At 33.8% G+C, this 23,405-nt stretch overlaps 1 protein-coding gene across 4 annotated transcripts in view; it reads left to right on the top strand.

The window, feature by feature from the left end:
• LOC143222375 (protein TANC2-like) overlaps window positions 1-23,405 on the top strand; it is a 134,853-nt gene that overhangs the window by 34,201 nt on the left and 77,247 nt on the right. For all 4 annotated transcript variants that reach the window (XM_076448829.1, XM_076448827.1, XM_076448828.1 and 1 more), the window contains 15 exons: window positions 585-731; window positions 1,494-1,586; window positions 2,135-2,256; window positions 5,209-5,350; window positions 7,194-7,446; window positions 8,801-9,032; window positions 10,575-10,777; window positions 13,869-14,055; window positions 15,142-15,398; window positions 17,193-17,430; window positions 18,414-18,650; window positions 18,892-19,059; window positions 20,039-20,366; window positions 20,780-20,955; window positions 21,820-21,943. In XM_076448829.1, coding sequence (XP_076304944.1) covers window positions 585-731; window positions 1,494-1,586; window positions 2,135-2,256; window positions 5,209-5,350; window positions 7,194-7,446; window positions 8,801-9,032; window positions 10,575-10,777; window positions 13,869-14,055; window positions 15,142-15,398; window positions 17,193-17,430; window positions 18,414-18,650; window positions 18,892-19,059; window positions 20,039-20,366; window positions 20,780-20,955; window positions 21,820-21,943 — 2,907 coding nt within the window. The remainder of the gene's footprint in view (window positions 1-584; window positions 732-1,493; window positions 1,587-2,134; window positions 2,257-5,208; window positions 5,351-7,193; window positions 7,447-8,800; window positions 9,033-10,574; window positions 10,778-13,868; window positions 14,056-15,141; window positions 15,399-17,192; window positions 17,431-18,413; window positions 18,651-18,891; window positions 19,060-20,038; window positions 20,367-20,779; window positions 20,956-21,819; window positions 21,944-23,405) is intronic.

Raw genomic sequence — 23,405 nt, 5'->3', positions numbered from 1 at the left:
TAACTTGAAAAAAATACAGGACTGAACACTATAGCATGCATGTTATACCAGTTTTAAGTTAAAATACTAATATAGAACCAAACACAAAGCATGCAAGTTACACCAGTTTTAAGTTAAAATATTAATATAGGACTAAACACTAAAGCATACCTGTTACACCAGTTTTAAAGTGGGAGAGTGGCATACGTAATATACAGACAGACAAACAGATGTATTATAGTTTTAAGCGGTACGTGACTGACATATCTGGTGGACTGATACTTCTTTGTTCTGTAGGTGTAAAGTGTTTCCAATTTACGAGTTGAAGAATGTTTCCAATATGTCTGAAAATGTTGTGTAACGCAATTTCAAGAAGTACGAGAAACATATTTCAATAAGTTCCAGTTCTTCAGGATGTGCCTCAACTAGTCCTAATTTTTCAGATATATGCCACATTAGGCCTCATTCTTTAGGAACGAGTCTGAACAAGTCATAGTTCTTCAGGAACGTGCCTAACAAGTCCTAATTGTTCAAGAAAATTCTTCAATAACTTATATATTCATATGTTGACCTAATTTGTCTTTTACTTTTCTTTATCACTATAGATTCATCAGTTGTAAATGATGCGGGAATAGATAACTTACAAGCAAAGCGTGAGTTGAGTTGTGAGAAAGTTGCAGCGTACCTGACCTCTTGCCCAAGCTGGTCTCTCAGCCCCCTAGCGACGAACTTTCGACGGCAGCTTAGTGAAAGTGAGGTTTTACTTTTCTTCCTCAAATCTACATGTATTTACCTTTAATATGTGACTGTATTAAATAATATAAGGGATTTTATTCAATTTTATCATTAGTCTGTATGAATAATTCTTCTCTCCCGTTGTTAACTATCACGAAAAGTTATTAATTTCAAAGCGTATTTTAAATGCACCAAATATTACATGTTCATAAAATTCAAATTTTATTTTCCTATTTTCCTTTAATTTTCAATGAATTAATGTTTTACTATTTCGTGGTAGTTTCCTTTTAAGCTTCTAGAAATATATAACATTACCTTAAGGAAATGCAGTATGTGTGATATTTGATTTTAGGTTTTATATTCAGGAACTGTCCAACACCATCAGGTAGGTTTTACTAGATGTTTTTTCTATATAAGGGAATTCCGAATATATTTGGTCCGGCATGGTTCAGGTGGTTAAGGCACTCGACTCGTAGTCTGAGGGTCACGAGTTCGAATCCCCGTCCCACCAAACATGCTCGCCCTTTCAGCCGTGGGACCTTATTAAATGTAACAGTTAATCCCAGTATTCGGTGGTAAAAGAATAGCTCAGAGTTGGCGGTGGGTGGTGATGACTAGCTGCCTTCCCCCTATAGGGACGGCTAGCGCATATAGCCATCGTGTAGCTTTGCGCGAAATTCGAAAGAAACCAAACCCAATATATTTTATAAGTGTGTTAGTTTTGAAAAACTCACAATGTGGATTACGTGAACATAAACTTAACTGATGATTTATTTTAGGGATGAAAGAATCTAGTCCAGTTTGGAAAAGGTCAGCTTTCATACGTCGATCTGACAGACGTATAAGAACGTCATTCGCAGCAGATAGTAGAGGTATGAACATTAGAAGAATGCTTTATTTTTAATTTACGACAAGCGATGAAATAATTTGAAAATAACAAAATATTTTGTTTTTATATATGCTCAATGCACAATAACTTTACCCATGCTAAAGAAAACGTAAATATGGGATGTTTGGTTATATCTTAATTTCTTTACAAATTAATTACAATGCAACATTACAGGAAAAGGCTTAGCTGATAAGCTTGTTTCAAAAACGCCTCCCCAATCCCTGTTTGGTGACTCAGCAATAAATTTGATGACTTGTAATGTTAAAACCTGGATTTTAATACCGGTGATCGACGTCGATCAGATAAATCATCGAATAACAACAAGCAAATTATTTCCTAAATATAGTTACTGCTAATTACTTTTTATAATTATTTTAATGTATTTTTATCGAAATTTGGTGAGTTTCAGAACATGACTACGACTAGTTTCAGCTTTGTTTCAAAATTGAAAAACGTTTCTATGACTAGTTTCATTTCTATGTTTCGAGGCTTAAAAACAAACCTAAGGCCAGTTTCAACATTGTGTTTTAGGGTACAGTCAAGCCTACACAATGATTCCTGTCAGTTTAAAACCCATGTTCTTTGAAGTTCCTCAAACAGAAACAGAACCGTTATTTTATGGCAGGCAATGGTTATACAGAGAGATTGAACAAGTATGTATCTTCTTATTTACGTCCGATCAATAACGAAGTATATTTAAGAAAAAAAAAGTAAGATAACAGAAGGAAAAAAACTGAAAATCACCATTTAGTCTTTGATGAAATAATCACTTGATTAAGCCTTTTTTCATAATTTATTGTGATATATTTTCGCCAAAGGTTCAGATTTTATATTTTTACTTATTATCGCTGACAAAATATTTGTTCATTTATGTTCAATTTGATTACTGACAGAATTTTTTTTGTGTCTATTTTCAATTTGTTAAAAGTGTTTGAATGTTATTCTGTTTTCAAAGTGTGAAAATAATCACAAGCAGATACAGAACGAACCACATCTCTCAAATGTGGCTCACACTTTGTTCACATATAGTGAACAAGAACCTATGTGCAGTTAACAAACTACGTCAGCAGCGAACCCGACAGTTTTTTGAAGCTTGAGGTTCTGTTTTTTTCATGACCCATTCACAAACCCAAACATGCTAAGCCAGTAAAACCCAAACCAGAGTTGGACTTTAAAACTAGTCAAAGAGTTTGACTTCGATGTTAATTTTAAGTTAGATAAAGAGTGTATTTTAGATAAAGAGATATTTTATCAAATACATTCAGTAGAACAAAGAACAGTACACTTGAGCAATGAAGCATGCTATGCTACTATAATAATAAATTGTTCAATAACAAATTATAATTAAATAGTTTACTTACATGATCGTCTATACTATTTACACCCTTGTGCAAATTAATTGAAACAAGACGTAAAATTACGATTTTTCGATTTTTTTTTTGCGTTTTATTTCTGAGAATCCAAACATTACTCACAAATTAATACATGATATGACCACCTTTATTTTTCAGAAGATCATTAATCCGCTTTGGCACCGAGTCCAAGAGTTGACTACAATCTTTATTAATTTTTGGATCGCGGTACCACACCTCAATTATGGCCTCAATTAGCTTATCTTTCGTAGTATAGTCTGTTTCCCGAAGTCTTTCTTTACAAATCGCCCAAAGATGTCCAATAGGATTTAAGTCCGGAGAGTTTCTAGGCCAGCCCAGCACCTTTATTCTCGTTGTAGTCATAAAATTCTTCATAAGTTTCGATGTGTGGCACGGAGCCAGATCTTGCTGAAAAATGCCAGATCCATCTGGAAATCTCTTTTTCAATTCTGGAACGACTCTTCTCTGCAAAACTTCGATGTACTGTGGTCCTCGCATCATACCTTCTACGATATGTAAGCCTCCGACGCCATAGTAGCTGAAAAAGCCCCAAAACATCTTCTTCAGAGATGTTTTGCGAACTGATTGATGTGAGATTCTCGAAGTTTCTCACCTGAAGATCTGCGAACATGCAGCTTCTTTGACCCTGTACGAAGAAATGAGTCTCGTCACTGAATAACACCTTCCTCCATTGTTCTTGCGTCCAGTTCTTGTATTTCAGACCCCATTGATACCGTTTTTTCTTCATTGAGTTGGTAAGAAGTTGTTTTTGTTTTTTGACTGGTCTCCTTGCCCTTTTAATGCAATTTCGAATGACGTAATATTCCTCAAAATTTCGTTATACATCCCAAAAATAGATTGACCGTACTGCAAAACACAGTTAATGACGCCGTCTGTGTGAAACAATGACTAATAGAGGAAATCAGCGAGTCCAGCGAGCCAACACCAGCCGTCATGCTGAACATATTGTAACATCTGCGAGCATGCAGACTTCTTTGACTATTAAATGACTATTAAAGGAAATCAGCGAGTCCAGCGAGCCAACACCGGCCGCCATGCTGAAAATATTGTAACATCTGCGTACATGCAGACTTCTTTGACCCTGTACGAAGAAATGAGTCTTGTCACTGAATAACACCTTCCTCCATTGTTCTTGCGTCCAGTTCTTGTATTTCAGACCCCATTGATACCGTTTGTTTCTTCATTGAGTTGGTAAGAAGTTGTTTTTTGACTGGTCTCCTTGCCATTTTAATGCAATTTCGAATGACGTAATATTCCTCAAAATTTCGTTATACATCCCAAAAATAGATTGACCGTACTGCAAAACACAGTTAATGACGCCGTTTGTGTCAAAAAAATGACTATTAAAGGAAATCAGCGAGTCCAGTGAGCCAACATCGGCCGCCATGCTGAAAATATTGTAAAATGACCATTTGTTTCAATTAATTTGCACAAGGGTGTAATACAATGTATTGTTATACATACTTCCTAGTCTATACTAATTAATATCATGTAGTGTTATACATACTTCCTAGTCTATACTAATTAATACCATGTATTTTTATACATACTTCCTAGTCTATACTAATTAATACCATGTTTTGTTATACATACTTTCTAGTCTATACTAATTAATACCATGTTTTGTTTTACATACTTCCTAGTCTATACTAATTAATACCATGTATTGTTATACATACTTCCTAGTCTATACTAATTAATACCATGTATTGTTATACATACTTCCTAGTCTATACTAATTAATACCATGTATTGTTATACATACTTCCTAGCTATACTAATTAATACCATGTATTGTTATACATACTTCCTAGCTATACTAATTAATACCATGTATTGTTATACATACTTCCTAGTCTATACTAATTAATACCATGTTTTGTTATACATACTTCCTAGTCTATACTAATTAATACCATGTATTGTTATACATACTTCCTAGTCTATACTAATTCATACCATGTATTGTTATACATACTTCCTAGTCTATACTAATTAATACCATGTATTGTTATACATACTTTCTAGTGTATACTAATTAATACCATGTATTGTTATACATACTTCCTAGTCTATACTAACTCATACCATGTATTGTTATACATACTTCCTAATCTATACTAATTAATACCATGTATTGTTATACATACTTCCCAGATCTGTGGTTTAAGGTGAAATGAACTTCATACCTGTTGACCTTTTTTTCTTCAGGAACTGATGTCCAACACTCACAACAATCAAGGAGTGGTCATTACTGGTGGTCCAGGTTCAGGGAAAACAAGTATTGTTCTCCAACTTGTGGACTACAGCAGTTTCAGTAGGAGAAGGGAAGACAGTTCTTACTATAGCAAAGGTTTGTTTCACAGTGTAAAAGCTTCAATAGCAATGGAAGACAGTCGTTACTACGGCAAAGGTTTGTTTTATAGTCTAATAGCTTCAATGAGAAGGGTAGACAGCCCATACTACAGCAAAGGTTTGTTTGACAGTGTAATAGTTTCAATAGCAAAGGAAGACAGTCCCTAATACAGCAAAGGTTTGTTTGACAGTGTAATAGCTTCAATAGCAAGGAAAGACAGTCATTAATACAGCAAAGGTTTGTTTGACAGTGTAATAGCTTCAATAGCAAGGAAAGACAGTCGTTACTACAGCAAAGGTTTGTTTGACAGTGTATTAGCTTCAATAGCAAGGAAAGACAGTCCTTACTACAGCAAAGGCTTGTTTGACAGTGTAATAGCTTAAATAGCAAAGGAAGACAGTCCTTAAGATAGCAAAGGTGTGTTTCACAATAGAATAGCTTCAATGAGAAGAAAAACAGTTCATACTACAGCAAAGGTTTGTTTAGCAGTGTAATAGCTTCAATAGCAAGGTAAGACAGTCCTTACTACAGCAAAGGTTTGTTCTATAGTCTAATAGCTTCAATGGAAAGGGAAGACAGTTCTTGCTATAGTAAAGGTTTGTTTGATAGTGTAATAGTTTTAATTAGAAGGGTCAAAAGATGAATGTATTACTGGTCAGAACATTATGAGGACAAAGTTTTAAAGTAAGATAAAATACATTTTTGTAAAGTTTATGTCTACATTAACAGTTAAAGATTCATAAAAAATTCTACACAAACCTCTTTTTGACAAATTATTTTGATAACACATTTTCCTTCTTAGAATAAGTGAACAAAAAGTCTTAGCTGTAGATAGAAACATTTGAAATTTAATACATAAAGAAAACAAAACATGTTTTTCATTAAGTACGAAAGCTACACAATAAGCTGCCTGCACTGTGCCTAAAAAAACAGTATCATAAGCCCTCAGACTTACCACTAAGCATCTGGTTGGGGGTATAAAAATAAGTAATTATTTTAAGATTCATACAAGAACCAACTTCTAAACAAAGAATAAAAACAATATGTTCTTATTTTTCAAAGTCTTTGTGTTTCTATTGAAAAGGAATAAACTTTTTTTTATTAAAAAAGTTAATTTATTACCACAAACATTCATTTTTTTAAAATGAATCTTCACGAATTCTGTGTCTGTGACCTACATTTGTTGGTGATCTTCAAACAAAATACGTCTCCCAGTCTGGAAGATGCCCTTTGTCCTAATGCAATAGTAAATGAATCTTACATGACAGGATAAAATCAAAGTCAGTTTATACTCAGTGTTGTACAGCTGTTATAATATTAAATAGGCTAATTCTTAGAGCTTTGGTCATGGTTAGATGTGAGAGTGTGAATCAGTGAATTTGATGGTCCATGGTCCTCATCCCTTTGCTGCAAAATCATGCTACTTTGGAGCTCTGGGTGCATTTATAGGAATGATGGTTAAATCCTGCTATTAAATTGGAGTAGTCAAACAGTTGGCAATGGATCTTGTTAACTAGCTGTCTTACATTATTTTATCAACTCAACATTATGGACAACTAGTTCAGATGTATATTATATGTCTTTGTGTGGATATAAAGAACAATACACAAAATAAATCATTTAGCTCATCTGGGAAGTAATTATAGTGACACCTAGTTGTTTTGTAACCAAAAATCTTTTCCATTTAATAAACCTTCATCATGATTCTGAGTATTTAAAATGATGTGCATGTGTTTTTGGTTGAAATATGGGTTATATTATCATGAATACTGGAAAGGTTTTAAGGCTCCATTAGATTTATGTTAATAAAAATCTATATTTAATGTGTATATATCTGTAGATACTCTCTCCAGTAGCGGAAGTGATGCAATGTCTACGTCAAGTGGAGACGGCAGTCCCATCTACCAGTCTCAACTCAGCTTGACTCAGGAGGCTGCTCGATTTCTCGGGGGTCACGTGGTGGCCTATCATTTTTGTCAAGCTGACAATAACATCACATGTCTGGTGCCTGAATATGTACACAATATGGCTGCCCAACTCTGTCAGTCACCACAGCTAGTAGGATATAGAGAGTTACTTCTTAAAGAGAAAAGGTAAAAACACAAACTGTTCTAGCTCTTGGTGAGATGTATGATATTTATGTTGTACTGTCTGTTGATCAGAAAAAAATTAAATCTTTAGATTAAAGTTGATATAATTTTACTGACCTGAAAATAGTTGTATTAATGTCATGATCTAGAATGCTTAATAAACATTCTGAATGAGCAGGGTTTAATAAACATTTTGATCTGAGCAGGATTTACCAAATGTTCTTACTGTACATTTTCAAGTTGCTCTGAAATCTTAGTTTTTTCCATTACAAATCTGTTTTGTACAGGATGTTAATAAAGTTTCACAACTCATATTTCGTAAACTACGTAATATAGAAGAATGTAATTGCACTGGGGTATTAAGAATATTGTATGGTTGTAAACTTCACAGTTGTCACATGTTGCCAAGAGTTGCACCACTGTGTTTCTTTAAAGTTAAGCAAAAAACTACAAAATGGACCACTGTGCTTTTCTCACCATGGGTTTCAAAACCCCGTTTCTAGCACTGTAAGTCCGCAGACCGTAGTTCCCAACAACATAACACAACTGTACGTGTTGACATTTCCAGAAAGGGTCAGTTGTGTTTCTTCTGTCAATAAGATATTGCCAGACCAGTGGTTATTGATTTCAAGTCTTGCTAAAAACTGCAGTGCAAAACCAACACATCAGGTCAAGTGCACCATCTTCAGTGCTTGAACATGATACAGCTTCCAAGGAAAGATTCACAAAATTGTCCAAAGTGCCTTACAAACAGCTGAAGTTTGCAGATACAGACATCTGATGGAATAATGTGCATCTGTACTGATTTATTCCACTACTGCTTAATGACAGTTAAGATGCCAGTGTTCTGCCTGTACATGGCATGTCACAGTCTGTATCCCCAATTTTTTTATGAACTTGTGCACAGCAACAAAAGAAGATGGCCCTCTGTGCATATTATCCCCCGCGGTAGTCTCAGTTCATCTCTCTACACACTTGTTCTGTGGTTGACCCTTACACTTGCGGGAAGTGTGCTAAGGAAATCACAATGGCACCTGAGTTGGTAATTTGTAACAATTGTGGCACTTGCATCTGTATACCTTTAACATACCTCTGAAATTTTATCTTCCTGTGCTCTACTGTTTGTCAGATACAATGGATTGAACTGCAAAACTTGCTTGTGTATGTATAATAATTATTTATAATTACTGAAGTTACTAAAGGTGTTTTCGTTTGTTCCGTTCGTTTCTTTACTATCTGGTTAGTGCCGTTGTGTACAAAGCAAAAGTGAATAATGTATTCCTAGTCATTTACACACAAAAATGTTTAAAACACTTGAATTAACTTGCAACATCATAAACTGTATTGTGCAACTTAGGTTTCAAGACTTACTAGCAATGTCGTCCTGTATAGCAGACCCCAGTACCGCTTTCATTAAAGGAATTCTTGAACCCCTACACTCACTCAGAAAACTTGGAAGGATAGCAAATACGTCATGTCTTGTTGTATTAGATGGTTTAAACGAAGCAGAGTTTCACAGGCCTGATTATGGAGACACTATTGCTTCTTTCTTGACAAGACATATTCCACAGTTCCCACCATGGCTCAAGGTTTGTAATTTCAATTAGTCAAACCAAAGCTTTGTGTTGTTGTTCATCTTTTCATTAAATAGTATGATTGCAAAGCATAAACTTTAACTTTTTCTTTATGGCTAGGAAGATAAATTAATAGTATTCTCATTATAGGAATTCTTAAATAACTTATAGTACCATTCTACTTTAGCGTTAGATTAATAATGGTTACAAAGTCAGACTAGTGGTACAATTATGTAATGGTTACAAAGTCAGACTAGTGGTACAATTGTGTAATTTACATGCAAGTAGCACAGTTGTATTTCTAACTGCTGATATCAGTAAGAGTTTTGAACCAATAACTTCTGAGAAAATGTTAGCTTCTCTCAAGTAACTTCAAAGAAACTTGAAGGAAATAGATTCAACTTTTGCCACATTATGGAAATTAAATATTAATTTCATTTGGAAAACCTGCAAAGTTTTATATGTACATGCATGTGAGAGAAGGGTAAAAAGGAATCAAGACAAAGTGCTACAGGTTCAATGTCAAGGCTACTTCCAGCAGGTAAAAAGGAATCCAGACAAAGTGCTACAGGTTCAATATCAAGGCTACTTCCAGCAGGTAAAAAGGAATCCAGACAAAGTGCTACAGGTTCAATGTCAAGGCTACTTCCAGCAGGTAAAAAGGAATCCAGACAAAGTGCTACAGGTTCAATGTCAAGGCTACTTCCAGCAGGTAAAAAGGAATCCAGACAAAGTGCTACAGGTTCAATGTCAAGGCTACTTCCAGCAGGTAAAAAGGAATCCAGACAAAGTGCTACAGGTTCAATGTCAAGGCTACTTCCGGCAGGTAAAAAGGAATCCAGACAAAGTGCTACAGGTTCAATGTCAAGGCTACTTCCAGCTACTCGGTTGAATGCACATGTACACCAGTTTATTTACAGGTTCTGGATAACGACTGTACTGGCATTAAGTGCTCATAAAATGTACAGTTGTTTTTATTTTTTATGGAAGAAAGCTCCACTGACAAAAGAAACTGTAAAACAATTGGCACAGCTTCAGTTCAACTGCCTGAGAGAAACTAAAGTGTATTAGTAGATTCAAGAAACACTTGGGTTCCACTATCAATTATAGTTTACTATGAAAAATACAGGTTGCAGAGTGCTGTTAATAATAGTATAAACTTTGCATGTATTTCTTGTACATACATTATTAGTTCTAAATGTAAAAAGCAGAGTCCAGTGTAATATAACTTTTGTTTGAACAAGGCTTTTTGTGTTTTTTCTTAATTGTAGTTTTTGTTGTTGTTTTTTATTTTTCTCTTTTTTCCACTTTAATGAGGTATTACAACTCTCTAACGTTAAGAAAGGAATAATACAGTGTTTAGAGTGTTGGTTTAAAGAGAAGTTATTAATCTAGTTAATAATGTGAAAGTTTTGTTAGAGGTTCTAATGGTTAGAACAATAAATCTACTCAAACTTAAGATTCATTGTTATCACTATGACACTTAATATTCTTGTAAATACAGATGTATATATATATATATAATAACTGTATTATAGGATTTAACTTCTTTCACAGGTGATAGTAACTGTACGAACAGCATTCCAGGAAATCGTCAGTTCACTGGCTTTCCACTTTATCTCATTAGACAGAGTAAAGGTAAATCATAACTTGGAGCAGGACATGTACGATTACCTTCTCTTCCGAATCAGCTCAAGCCCTGCTATTCGTGCCAATATTTCATTAGCAAACATGAAGTCTGAAGGATGTTCTTACATGAGGCAAGTTTGGATTTAAAATCACCATTTTTCACGTAAATCAAGACTTCATATTTTACATGTTAAAGTAGTAATTTAATTTTTATATCTTACTAGTATACATACCATTAAAAAAATGACAGAACAAGTACTGTCCACCCCAGAGTATATACCCTAATCTCACATTTTATAGATAAGTGAATTAAATAAATTATGCAAACTCAAACTTGACCAATAGAAAGGCAGAATAGTAGAGTTGAGGCAGTCAAACATTGTGAGCCAATCGAAAATAAGATCATTTACAGAAGAATCTGTAGAGTATTCATAGAATAATTATTGATAAAAATCAATTAGAATAACAGTATAGAAAAGCCAGTGCATTTTTGTTAACACTATGTTCCAACAATCAATGGTTTTTGTGTCATGTTACTTACAATGAAAGTATAACCTAATATTGTTGTTAATCTATGTATTGAAAGTGTAGAAAGAAATATATAAACAACAATACTGGAAAAGTATTTGTCGATTTCTTAACTTACAGTCTCTTTTGATTAAAGTTGTTTTTTTTTATTAACATATTGTGGTAGAAAATAGCTTAATTCAGAAACAATTTAAAATAAAAAGTTTAATATTGAATCAATATTAAATTGATAAATGTTATGCACTTCACTCTTAAGTTATGTGATCCCTCACTATGTCTTTATTTTAGACTTATTATACCAACACTTACTACACTTACAAGGTTTCACTACAACCATGATCCCTTTTCATCCCATCAATAAAATCATAATGGGCAGACAGTAATCGAACTATTGTATCTGGACAAATACATTTTGGCTTTTATGACTCCTTCTATTTTGAGAAATCAAGTTTGAAATGACTTGACACGTAATGGCTGTTATAGAGGTTTATATTACATTTCAGAACATGTTTATCATAAGAAATAAGTCCTACCTAGTTCAAAACCCTAGGCCACTGTTTATAAAACTTTATAATTTTTGTAGCATATAGGAAATCATATATATGTCATACCTGTCACAAGTAACAAATTAAAAGTTGTCTTAAATAAAAACAAAACTGACTCTTTCAAAGTTAATACTATTTTAAAAACAGAACAATGCTATCTTCTACAATGTTAATATTTCACTCACTCAGAACACTGTTAGTTTTTGCAATGCTAATATCATTTTTGCTCAAGGCTTTGTTATCCTCTATAAGGCTAAAACTGTCCTCACTCAGAGAACTGTTGGCTTCTCCATTATTAATATTGTTCCTACTTATAATGTTTATCTTCTACAATGTTAAGATTTTCCTCATTCAGGACATTGTTGTTTTCTACAAGGTTAATATTGTTTTTATTCACTGAATTGTTATCTTCTATGTTATTAATATTGTTCTCACTCAGAACATTTTAACTTCAACAATGTTAAGATTGTTTTTATTTCAATCATTGGTGAGTGGAGACCATATGATCAATCAAATGTGGACTTTTTTAGAGCGTAACAGCAATTTAAATCATGAGAGGACGTGGAAGGTTTGTCCTAGGAAATGTCTTAATATGAATAGTTACTTACTGATTAAGTTAGCAGAACAATTTCTTGTCAATAGTTATGAATATTATGACACTACTGAACCATTTCTTGTCAATAGTTATGAATATTACGACACTACTGAAACATTTCTTGTCAATAGTTATGAATATTACGACACTACTGAAACATTTCTTGTCAATAGTTATGAATATTATGACACTACTGAACCATTTCTTGTCAATAGTTATGAATATTACGACACTACTGAATTATTTCTTGTCAATAGTTATGAATATTACGACACTACTGAAACATTTCTTGTGAATAGTTATGAATATTACGACACTACTGAACCATTTCTTGTCAATAGTTATGAATATTACGACACTACTGAACCATTTCTTGTCAATAGTTATGAATATTACGACACTACTGAACCATTTCTTGTCAATAGTTATGAACATTACGACACTACTGAACCATTTCTTGTCAATAGTTATGAACATTACGACACTACTGAACCATTTCTTGTCAATAGTTATGAACATTACGACACTACTGAACCATTTCTTGTCAATAGTTATGAACATTACGACACTACTGAACCATTTCTTGTCAATAGTTATGAACATTACGACACTACTGAACCATTTCTTGTCAATAGTTATGAATATTACGACACTACTGAACCATTTCTTGTCAATAGTTATGAATATTACGACACTACTGAACCATTTCTTGTCAATAGTTATGAATATTACGACACTACTGAACCATTTCTTGTCAATAGTTATGAATATTATGACACTACTGAACCATTTCTTGTCAATAGTTATGAATATTACGACACTACTGAACCATTTCTTGTCAATAGTTATGAATATTACGACACTACTGAACCATTTCTTGTCAATAGTTATGAATATTACGACACTACTGAACCATTTCTTGTCAATAGTTATGAATATTACGACACTACTGAACCATTTCTTGTCAATAGTTATGAATATTACGACACTACTGAACCATTTCTTGTCAATAGTTATGAATATTACGACACTACTGAACCATTTCTTGTCAATAGTTATGAATATTACGACACTACTGAACCATTTCTTGTCAATAGTTATGAACATTACGACACTACTGAACCATTTCTTGTCAATAGTTATGAATATTATGACACTACTGAACATTTCTTGTCAATAGTTATGAATATTATGACACTACTGAACCATTTCTTGTCAATAGTTATGAATATTACGACACTACTGAACCATTTCTTGTCAATAGTTATGAATATTACGATACTACTGAACCATTTCTTGTCAATAGTTATGAATATTATGACACTACTGAACCATTTCTTGTCAATAGTTATGAATATTATGACATTACTGAACCATTTCTTGTCAATAGTTATGAATATTATGACATTACTGAACCATTTCTTGTCAACAGTTATGAATATTACGACACTACTGAACCATTTCTTGTCAATAGTTATGAATATTATGACATTACTGAACTGTTGATCATAAATGCCTGTAAAGACTGACATAGATATCTTACTTCCTTGTCAGATTTGCCAACCACCTCGTGTCTGTCAGCAAAGGCTGTATGTTATACCTGAAACTGACTCTTGATCTCATCGAGAAAGGCCACCTGGTTATAAAAAGTAGCAGTTATAAAGTTCTTCCTGTGAGCATCTGTGAATTATATCTGCTTTGTTTCAACCTGAAGTTCACGACCATCCAATCTTTTGATAGGGTGAGAACAACTTGGATAGGTTCTATTCTGCATTTACTCTCTTGTGTTTTGTTAGTTGTTTGTAATACTGTAGTTAAATTTACAGCTGATTGGACTTAAGTAAATATTCACAACTTATTTCATACTTGCTTCTTTTAACTGGGAATTCTGTTGTATTGAGTTTAGAAAAGCCAAAGGGTAGATAAACGTAAAATGAACGATAGTTGGGAATAAAGTAGCATTATATTAGATATGTTACAACTAGAACACGATACATATCAAACTGTAACACCTGTATCAAACTACAACACATTGTGTATCCAACTATAACACATATATAGAACTAGAACAAAGATATATCCAACAAGAACACAGGAGCATCTGACTATAAGACAGGTGTGTACAACTAGAACATGTGTATCTAACTATATCACAGGTGTATCTAACTAGAACACAAGTGTAGCCAACTGATACGGAAGGTAAACAACTGCTAGTAGACTTGAGCAAGGCATTTTCTTCCTACTATATACAATAATTTATCCTCACAGACGAATATTATACATATTACACATATGATTTATAACTTGAAATTAAGCACAAAATTATATTAAACATATTTTATTATTTTATAGAAAATAATCAGAATCAAAATGCCTTTTCTGCATACATTTTGCCCCTAAATTCTACGCCATTGACTGAGATTTCCAACAAGATCCTGTTTCCTATAAATGACAAAAATAATTCCACTCCGTGTTTGTAGTTTCTCTTGTATAAAATACAAATAGCAAATGACTAAAATAATTTATTTTGCAATTTTTAACAAGTGTATTACATATAATTTCACAATTATTTATATGTTAATATACTGTGATGTATAAACGTAGAATGATTGGTCTGTTGGTACATCTGATCAAACGTTGTTGAATTTTAAAGTATGTATCTTGCATCTTATTAAGGAATTTGTGAAACAAGGATACATCACTTACATGTTTTCATTTTTGACATAAATCATCAATTTCTACTTCTTCTGAGGTTTGTGATATAGTTAATAATTCCAGAAGGACGTGGTAAAATTCTATTGTATACTCATTTTATATCATTATAAAGGTGACCAGCCTACTTCAGTGTTGTCTAGCTGCCTTGTCCCCTCTCACTTCCCTGGAACTCTACCACACCATCAATGCAGGAATTCTGCATCAGCCCATCACGTGGCAAAAGTTCCTTCAACGACTGAACATTTTGACCACTAGCAACTTTCTGATAGTTCGACGAGACAAAACACTCATGTTTGCCCATCCTTCTCTGAGAGAGTGGTTGATCCGCAGAGAACATAACGAAGGCACAAAATTCCTCTGTGATGTCAGGTATCTTAATAAAACATTTTCTGGTAGCACAGCAGTAGAAGTATGGGCTTATTATAAGCTAGTCATCGTAATGAAACATCTCCTGGTGACACAGCATGACAGATTATTACAAGCTAACAGTCTTAATAAAATGTCCCCTGGTGACACAGTATGACAGCTTATTACAAGCTAACAGTCTTAATAAAACATCCCCTGGTGACACAGCATGACGTATTATTGCAAGCTAACAGTCTTAATAAAACGTCCCCTGCTGTCACAGCATGACAGTTTATTACAAGCTAAAAGTCTTAATAAAATGTCTCCTGGTGACACAGCATGAAGCTTATTACAAGCTAACAGTCTTAACAAAACATTCCCTGGTGACACAGCATGATGGTTTATTACAAGCTAACAGTCTTAATAAAACATCCCCTGGTGACACAGCATGACGTATTATTACAAGCTAACAGTCTTAATAAAACATCCCCTGGTGACACAGCATGACGTATTATTACAAGCTAACAATCTTAATAAAACATCCCCTGGTGACGCAGCATAACGTATTATTACAAGCTAACAATCTTAATAAAATGTCCCCTGGTGACACAGCATGACGTATTATTGCAAGCTAACAGTCTTAATAAAATGTCCCCTGGTGACACAGCATAACAGTTTATTACAAGCTAACAGTCTTAATAAAACATCCCCTGGTGACACAGCATGACGTATTATTCCAAGCTAACAGTCTTAATAAAATGTCCCCTGGTGACACAGCATGACGTATTATTACAAGCTAACAGTCTTAATAAAACGTTCCCTGGTGACAGAGCATAACGAATTATTACAAGCTAACAGTCTCAATGAAACATCGCCTTGTGACACAGCATGACGTACTATTGCAAGCTAACAGTCTTAATAAAACGTCCCCTGGTGACACAGCATAACGTATCATTACAAGCTAACAGTCTTAATAAAACGTCCCCTGGTGACACAGCATAACGTATTATTACAAGCTAACAGTCTTAATAAAACATCCCCTGGTGACACAGCATGACGTATTATTGCAAGCTAACAGTCTTAATAAAACGTCCTCTGGTGACACAGCATGACAGTTTATTACAAGCTAATAGTTTTTAATATATTATTCTATTCTTTTTTACATAGTTAAGTATTAAACTCAAAATTACTTATCATTAATCTAATCTTATGAGTCAGATAACTGTAAAACACCAGCAAGTCCAAATTTACAGACTTACAACACTAAAATTTTGATTCGGTTTTCTTTGGTGGACAGAACACAGATAGTCCATTATATATCTTTGCACTATAACATACATGCACATGCAAGACAAAAAACAACAACATAGTATTGTGATTATTAATTTAGTTTTATCTATTTATCTATTATTGACAATTCTTGGAGAATTTTGTTAGAAGTCCCCATGTTTCCTGTGAAAAAATAAATACCAATCTTAAGCTGTCAAACTTGTCTATAAAGACGACCTAGTGTATAATTTAGCAATGCTTGTACAGCCTGTTGCTAGAATCATTATTCCTTTTTATAGTAATGCAACTCTCTCAACAAATGTAACCTAATTTATATCTTTTTTTGTAAAGATTAGTTACTAGCCTAAGTTTGCAGTTTTATTATGACATACATAGGTTTCTTTTTAAAATGCTTAGATATTCAAAGAACTTAAACTTCAAACTTAGAAATTCTTTTCTCCATGAGAAACCTCATCGAATGTGAAAGAGAATCAGGATAATAAACAAATTGTTGAACGAGTTGATGGTTTTTATCCTTCTCTTGCTTAGGACTGGACATGCTCTGATAAGTTTTCGTCTCAGCCGAATGGAAGCTCCACTTGGTCCAAATAGCTGTTTAGAGTTTGGCCATCATGTCTTGAAGGCTCACGTCTACAAATCGATGGGTCGAGACATGCCCCCGGGAATCCACACTCGTGATCTGCAAGCACTGTGGATTTATTACAGCACGTATGACCTGTCAAGGGGTTTGTGTGCGGTGAGAAATGTGTACAATCCAAATGTTAAGGTAAGACACAGCTCGTAACAAAACACTGAACTCCAAAGCACAGTTAGTGCAATAGTATTTCTGCTATTGTTTGTTCTTATGCACAAATATACACAAGGGTCTGTCTGTGTTGTGCCCAGTATTAAAAACCAATTTTTAGCATTATAAGCCTTCAGGGTTACCACTGAGTCATTGAGGTGGTGGGCTTGCCTTTGTGGAATTTGTTTATTCATCTAACAACTTAGTAAATTGAAAGAAAACAAACTGAAAATTATACAAGTACTTGAAGCTGTTATAAAACCAAACTAAAGATTTCAGTTATCTGATCAAGGTACATGATTACCCAAGACATAAAACTAGATTACCAAAGTTAAATGCCGTAAGATTAAGAGGATTCACAAAAGTTTGTTAACCTCATCATTATTTATCATAATATTTATAATTGTTTTAAAAAATCAATATTTCTAAATTTTTTGTAAGATAAGCAGAGTGCACAAAGACTATAATTTGTCCTCTGTTGGTCAGTGCTAAGTTTACAAACATTGATAAAATCCAGGGTTCATTCGCTGCAGTAAGCAGAGTGCACAAAGTCCATTGTGTAGTTTTTATTTGCACTGAAATAAGTAACTTTTATAATCTAGTTTAAAGATAATTTAGTTATTCCTATTTTGATATGCAATAATTTCAAAACTGGTTCTTATAAAACTCATTTTAACTCTTAGTATATTTTTGTGTACTTCCACACCAGTAAATTTTCTGAACTCAATTGCTGATATAAAATTAATCTGTTTCATATGAATTGACAAAAGAAAACTATTCCTCTTGATAGCAAGGGTTCCTTCTGCAACAGGGAAAATTATGTGTCACAAGTGACACACTCTTGTTCTTGTCTTCTGTGGAACATGTTATTAATGACTATTATCTTTTGTTTTTACATTATCTTTTTAAATAAGCAAACATTTTATTTTATAAGGTTTTACTACTTAAAAACTTTTCATTCTTAGGTCAGTCGTTTGTTGCTACTCGCTGGAGCAAATCCTAACAGTAGAACCAATCAGCTGGAAGAAGCTCCTCTTATTGTTGCTGCTGTTCACCAGGGGCAAATAGGCATGGTTTCACTTTTATTGGAGTTTGGAGCATACATTAATGGCATGACATCAACTGGACTGAGTCCTCTGAGCACAGCCTGCAAACAGGGATCTTTAGAGATTATCCATCTTCTGCTGGCTAAAGGTGCCAAGGTAGGCCATTGCACGTCCAACTGGTTTATCTCAGGTTGATGTAAGTGGTTTAATTAGCCAAACTTATCACAATCATTATTGGTATGTGGTTGAAAATTCTCCTTTTTTCTAAACACTTACAAGGAATGCACTTTTATTTACATTCGGTTATTTAATCTATATGTGTGACCTTACGAGTGTTCTTAGATTAGGCTTGGGATGCATAACAACAAAAACAATACTGATTTAATCTGACACACAGACAAACCAACCTGACAAGAGTGGAAAATGTGCACTGGTGCATGCTGCCATGAATGGTCACTTGGAAGTGATCAAAAGACTTACAAAGTTTGAATGGACAGGAGATCCTGGACTGGAAACAACAGCTCAGCAAGCCTTTGTTTCAGCAGCACAGAACAGTCACATAGATGTAGGTGTTTGTATCCCCTCTTTAACCTTCCAAAAATTTCATTTCACATAAGATGCACTGCTTGCAATATTACTTTCTTTGATTTAAAGCCGTGCTTATTGTTTGTAACATCTATTTTAAGCTTTGATTAGAATGAAATGTTACTTTAATTCACTTTCACTGCACTTTTCTTCCTATGTTCTATTCACCCAAGTGAAACTAACTGAAATTTGACAAGTAAAATATCTTAAGAATAAATCATATGACACAGCAATTAACCAGTAATAGTGCACATCAGAATACTGAAAATGAAAAATAAAACATTCCACAGATAAGCCAAACCATGCTGTAATTAATCCAGTAAAACCTTGTAAAGAAAAGTTCAGCCACACTGGAATAATTCAGTAAAGTCTCATAAAAACAACTGAAATCACACTGCAAATAATCAGTAACATTTGTAAAGACAAAACAAAGAAATCTGTGATTACCCATAATCATCCAATAAAGTTAACTCATACCAAATGGCCAATTAATTAATTATTTATTAAAGTCTGATAAAGGCAAGTCAAACCACATGGCCAATTCATCAATCATTACAGTCTGGAAACATGAAGTCAAACCACATGGTGAATTAATTAATCATTAAAGTCTGGTAAAGTGAAGTCAAAAAATGTAGTAATTAGTCAGTAACAGTTTCCAGTGATATTTCAGTACTTGGATCCATAAGTTTTTGTTTGGGATGTAAATCTCTTGACACTAATTTCCTAAAAGTTTCTTTGTTAATTATAAATCACTTATATTTTATAGACTCTTATCTTGAGGCTTGCATGTTGAATATTATTTTAATTTCAGGTATGTAAGTTCATGTCGAATATCATCTTTACTTCAGGTATGTCATTTCATGTTGGACATAATTTTTATTTCAGGTTTATCAGTTCATGTTGGGCATCATTTTTATTTCAGGTATGTAAGTTCATGTTGAATATCCTTTTTATTTCAGGTATGTAAGTTCATGTTGAGTATGGTTGAAGTGAATATAAATGCTACCGATGACCTAACAGGCCAGACTGCCCTTACTGCAGCCTGTTTTGCAGGGCACGTTAAAGTCTGTGAGTTTCTACTAAGATATAATGCATCTGTATTTGCTATCAACTCCCAGGGGGAGCCACCACTGATTTGTGCAGTAACAGCTGGCCATTGGAAGCTAGTGGAGATTTTACTAAATCATAATGCTACGTTAGAAGGAACTAATAACAGAGGTTGCACTGCTTTGATGATGGCAGCTAAAGAAGGCCACCTGGGTGTTCTGGAACTTCTTCTATTTAAAGGTAGGACACATGATATATAACACAAGTAATTTTAAATCTTACTTGAGGATAGCAGTTCGTATAAAGGAAACAGCAGCAGCTGTTATTTTATCTGCTAAAACTCTTGCAAGTTTGTAGAAAGTAGAAACATCCCCGTAAAACAGTAAAAACTGCTTTTACAGATGGCACAGGGGGCTTTAAAATCAACAAAAGGGTCAGTTACTGCTTTTCATGTGAGACAAACACATAGTTGTTCTTTTAATGGACTTTAATATTCACACAAAGCTTCACAGTTGAATATTTTAATGGTCGTGAACAAGCATTCTTTTTGTTTTTAAAAAACAACTTTGAACTAAACAAATTTTAGAACATTGTTTAACCAATTCTCTCAACTGAAATTACACAATCCTTTTTTTTTTTTTTTAATTTACCAGGTGCCAGTGTTAATGCTACAGACAACCAAGGTATGAATGCCCTCTGCTGGGCATGTTCCAGAGGTCAACTAGAAGTAGTTCAAATTCTCTTAAGTCACGGGTCTGATATCCATCATACTGACAAACATGAACAGACACCACTCGACTTGGCTGCCACTCAAGGAGATCCAGTTATTGTACGTAAAAGCGTGTTTACAGTAAACGTATTTATTGAAACCGACATGGACACACACATAAGAACTTTGTAGAACAGACCAAACACAGGCTCCACCTACCTTCAGTTATGGCATCCTGTCACAGTTTACATACGGTGCACAGTCCCTAATTTAGAATCACCTCTGACTGGGAAGAGACCACCCAGCAGCAACGTAGCCTCATTTTAACAACTTATAAAACATATTATTTCAAGTTCAATCTCTTCATTAATTAGAATTTATACTTTTCTGAATAATCATTTACAATCTATATAAGTGATTGATCTATTTTTTAAATCATATTAATGGTAATAACTACTACCCAATCTGCTGTTTATCTAATGCATCATAAAATATTTAAATTATGTATTAAATTCTCCCACTACGGGATTGATTAATCACCTGAACTTCCATTAGATGCTTCCAGTATCATTTACTACAGTTAAATAGAGGTCGCTTTAAATTATTTTCAAGTTTAATTTTACTAAGAGTTAAATATTTTTAGTTGAGTCAAGCAGTGAAGAAAGTGTGTGCCGTGTAACTTAACCGACATGATATCCAGAACAAAGATTAGTATGTGAGTGGTTAGTATTATTAGTGTCAATTATAATAATGTTTAGTATACTAGTTTTTACCATATGTATGTAATATACAATTGTTGGTTTAATATTTCAATGAGATAAAATATAATTAAAACTCGTCAAAAACTAAACATGTCTCTCTCTCTATAATTAAAACCAATTTAATATTGATTAAGTTTACTGCAATGATAAACTAAAATTTTCATGAGTTAATGACTGTGGTTTCTAAAGATTTCACGTAATGAATGTTCATTACCATCTTTAGATTCAACTGCTACTAGATAAAGGTGCCTCAACAACTCGTGGAAATATGAGACCTTTGGACAGAGCAGTGGCCTGTAATAATGTGGATGCTGTATCATGCTTTCTTCAGAAAGGAACCAAACTTGGTAAGCAGTTCTGTCTCAGCTCGCTTAGTTTTAAGAAAGAACTGATCAGTTTCATTGACAGTCCTGCAATATACCAGCAAAAATCTTTAAACAGGATTAAGTATTCTTTTGTCATAACATTTCCTCTATTATAAGTATTGAACGCCATGGCCTATATTTTGACAGGAATCGGTGTTATTGTTGTGTTTTCTTTGATATATGTCATATTTCTGCAGAGAAAGAAGGAGAAAATATGGCTTGTGTGCAAAACATAAAATATTAACATTATGAAATCACACGATCTTTTCTTAAATACTTTAAATTAACTCTATATTTTCATTGCTAACCAACTTGCTTTAAACAAACCTCTCTCTAAATTGGTGGTTCTTCCTCATGTTTAGAAATAAAGTGCTATGGAAAGAGTAGATGGATGCCAAGAGTCTCTTATGGACTTTTATCTCTTGAGCATTAGTACAACTGAATGAAATCTGATGAAATGTCAACAAAATTTCAAACAAATCTTAATTACTAAAAACTTATAGAAGTTTGAAACACAAGAAACAAGTTTAAAAGAACAATGATACAGTCATCAGTGAGGATGATCAACAATAGAGTCATCAGTGAGGATGATCAACAATAGAGCCATCAGTGAGGATGATCAACAATAGAGCCATCAGTGAGGATGATCAACAGTAGAGCCATCAGTGAGGATGATCAACAGTAGAGTCATCAGTGAGGATGATCAACAGTAGAGTCATCAGTGAGGATGATCAACAGTAGAGTCATCAGTGAGGATGATCAACAATAGAATCATCAGTGAGGATGATCAACAGTAGAGTCATCAGTGAGGATGATCAACAATAGAGCCATCAGTGAGGATGATCAACAGTAGAGCCATCAGTGAGGATGATCAACAGTAGAGCCATCAGTGAGGATGATCAACAGTAGAGTCATCAGTGAGGATGATCAACAATAGAGCCATCAGTGAGGATGATCAACAGTAGAGCCATCAGTGAGGATGATCAACAGTAGAGTCATCAGTGAGGATGATCAACAATAGAGCCATCAGTGAGGATCTTCAAGGTCCTGTCCTTTTGCCCCAAAATTTCCTCTTTTTTTCTGTTATAAAACAACTGGCAGCATCTATGAAAATATATACCTGATTCTACACCTTGTTTTCAGTGAACTTTTAAGAAAAAAAAACAGGTTTCACCATTAAAACGAATAGCATATAGGGACTTGTAGGTCTTCACCATATGTGCTTAGTTATAGCAAAGCCAGATTAGGCTATCTGACTTGTCTACCAAGGAGGAACCCTTGGTTTTAGTTTTGTAAGTCCAAAGATTTACTGCTGTCCCACAGGTGTTTACAGTTAAAAAACGTTTTTACATACTATTAAAGGTTAATGTGTAAGGATCTACTGCTTTGTTTTTAAATTGTCAAAATGGTTATAAGACCAGTTAAATAGAAATAAAAAAAAAAC

This window comes from Tachypleus tridentatus, chromosome 8, assembly GCF_004210375.1.
Source record: "Tachypleus tridentatus isolate NWPU-2018 chromosome 8, ASM421037v1, whole genome shotgun sequence".
In the NCBI taxonomy this organism is placed as follows: Eukaryota; Metazoa; Arthropoda; class Merostomata; order Xiphosura; family Limulidae; genus Tachypleus; species Tachypleus tridentatus.
The sequence above is the reverse complement of the archived record's forward strand: the minus strand, read 5'-3'. Positions and strand labels throughout refer to the sequence as shown.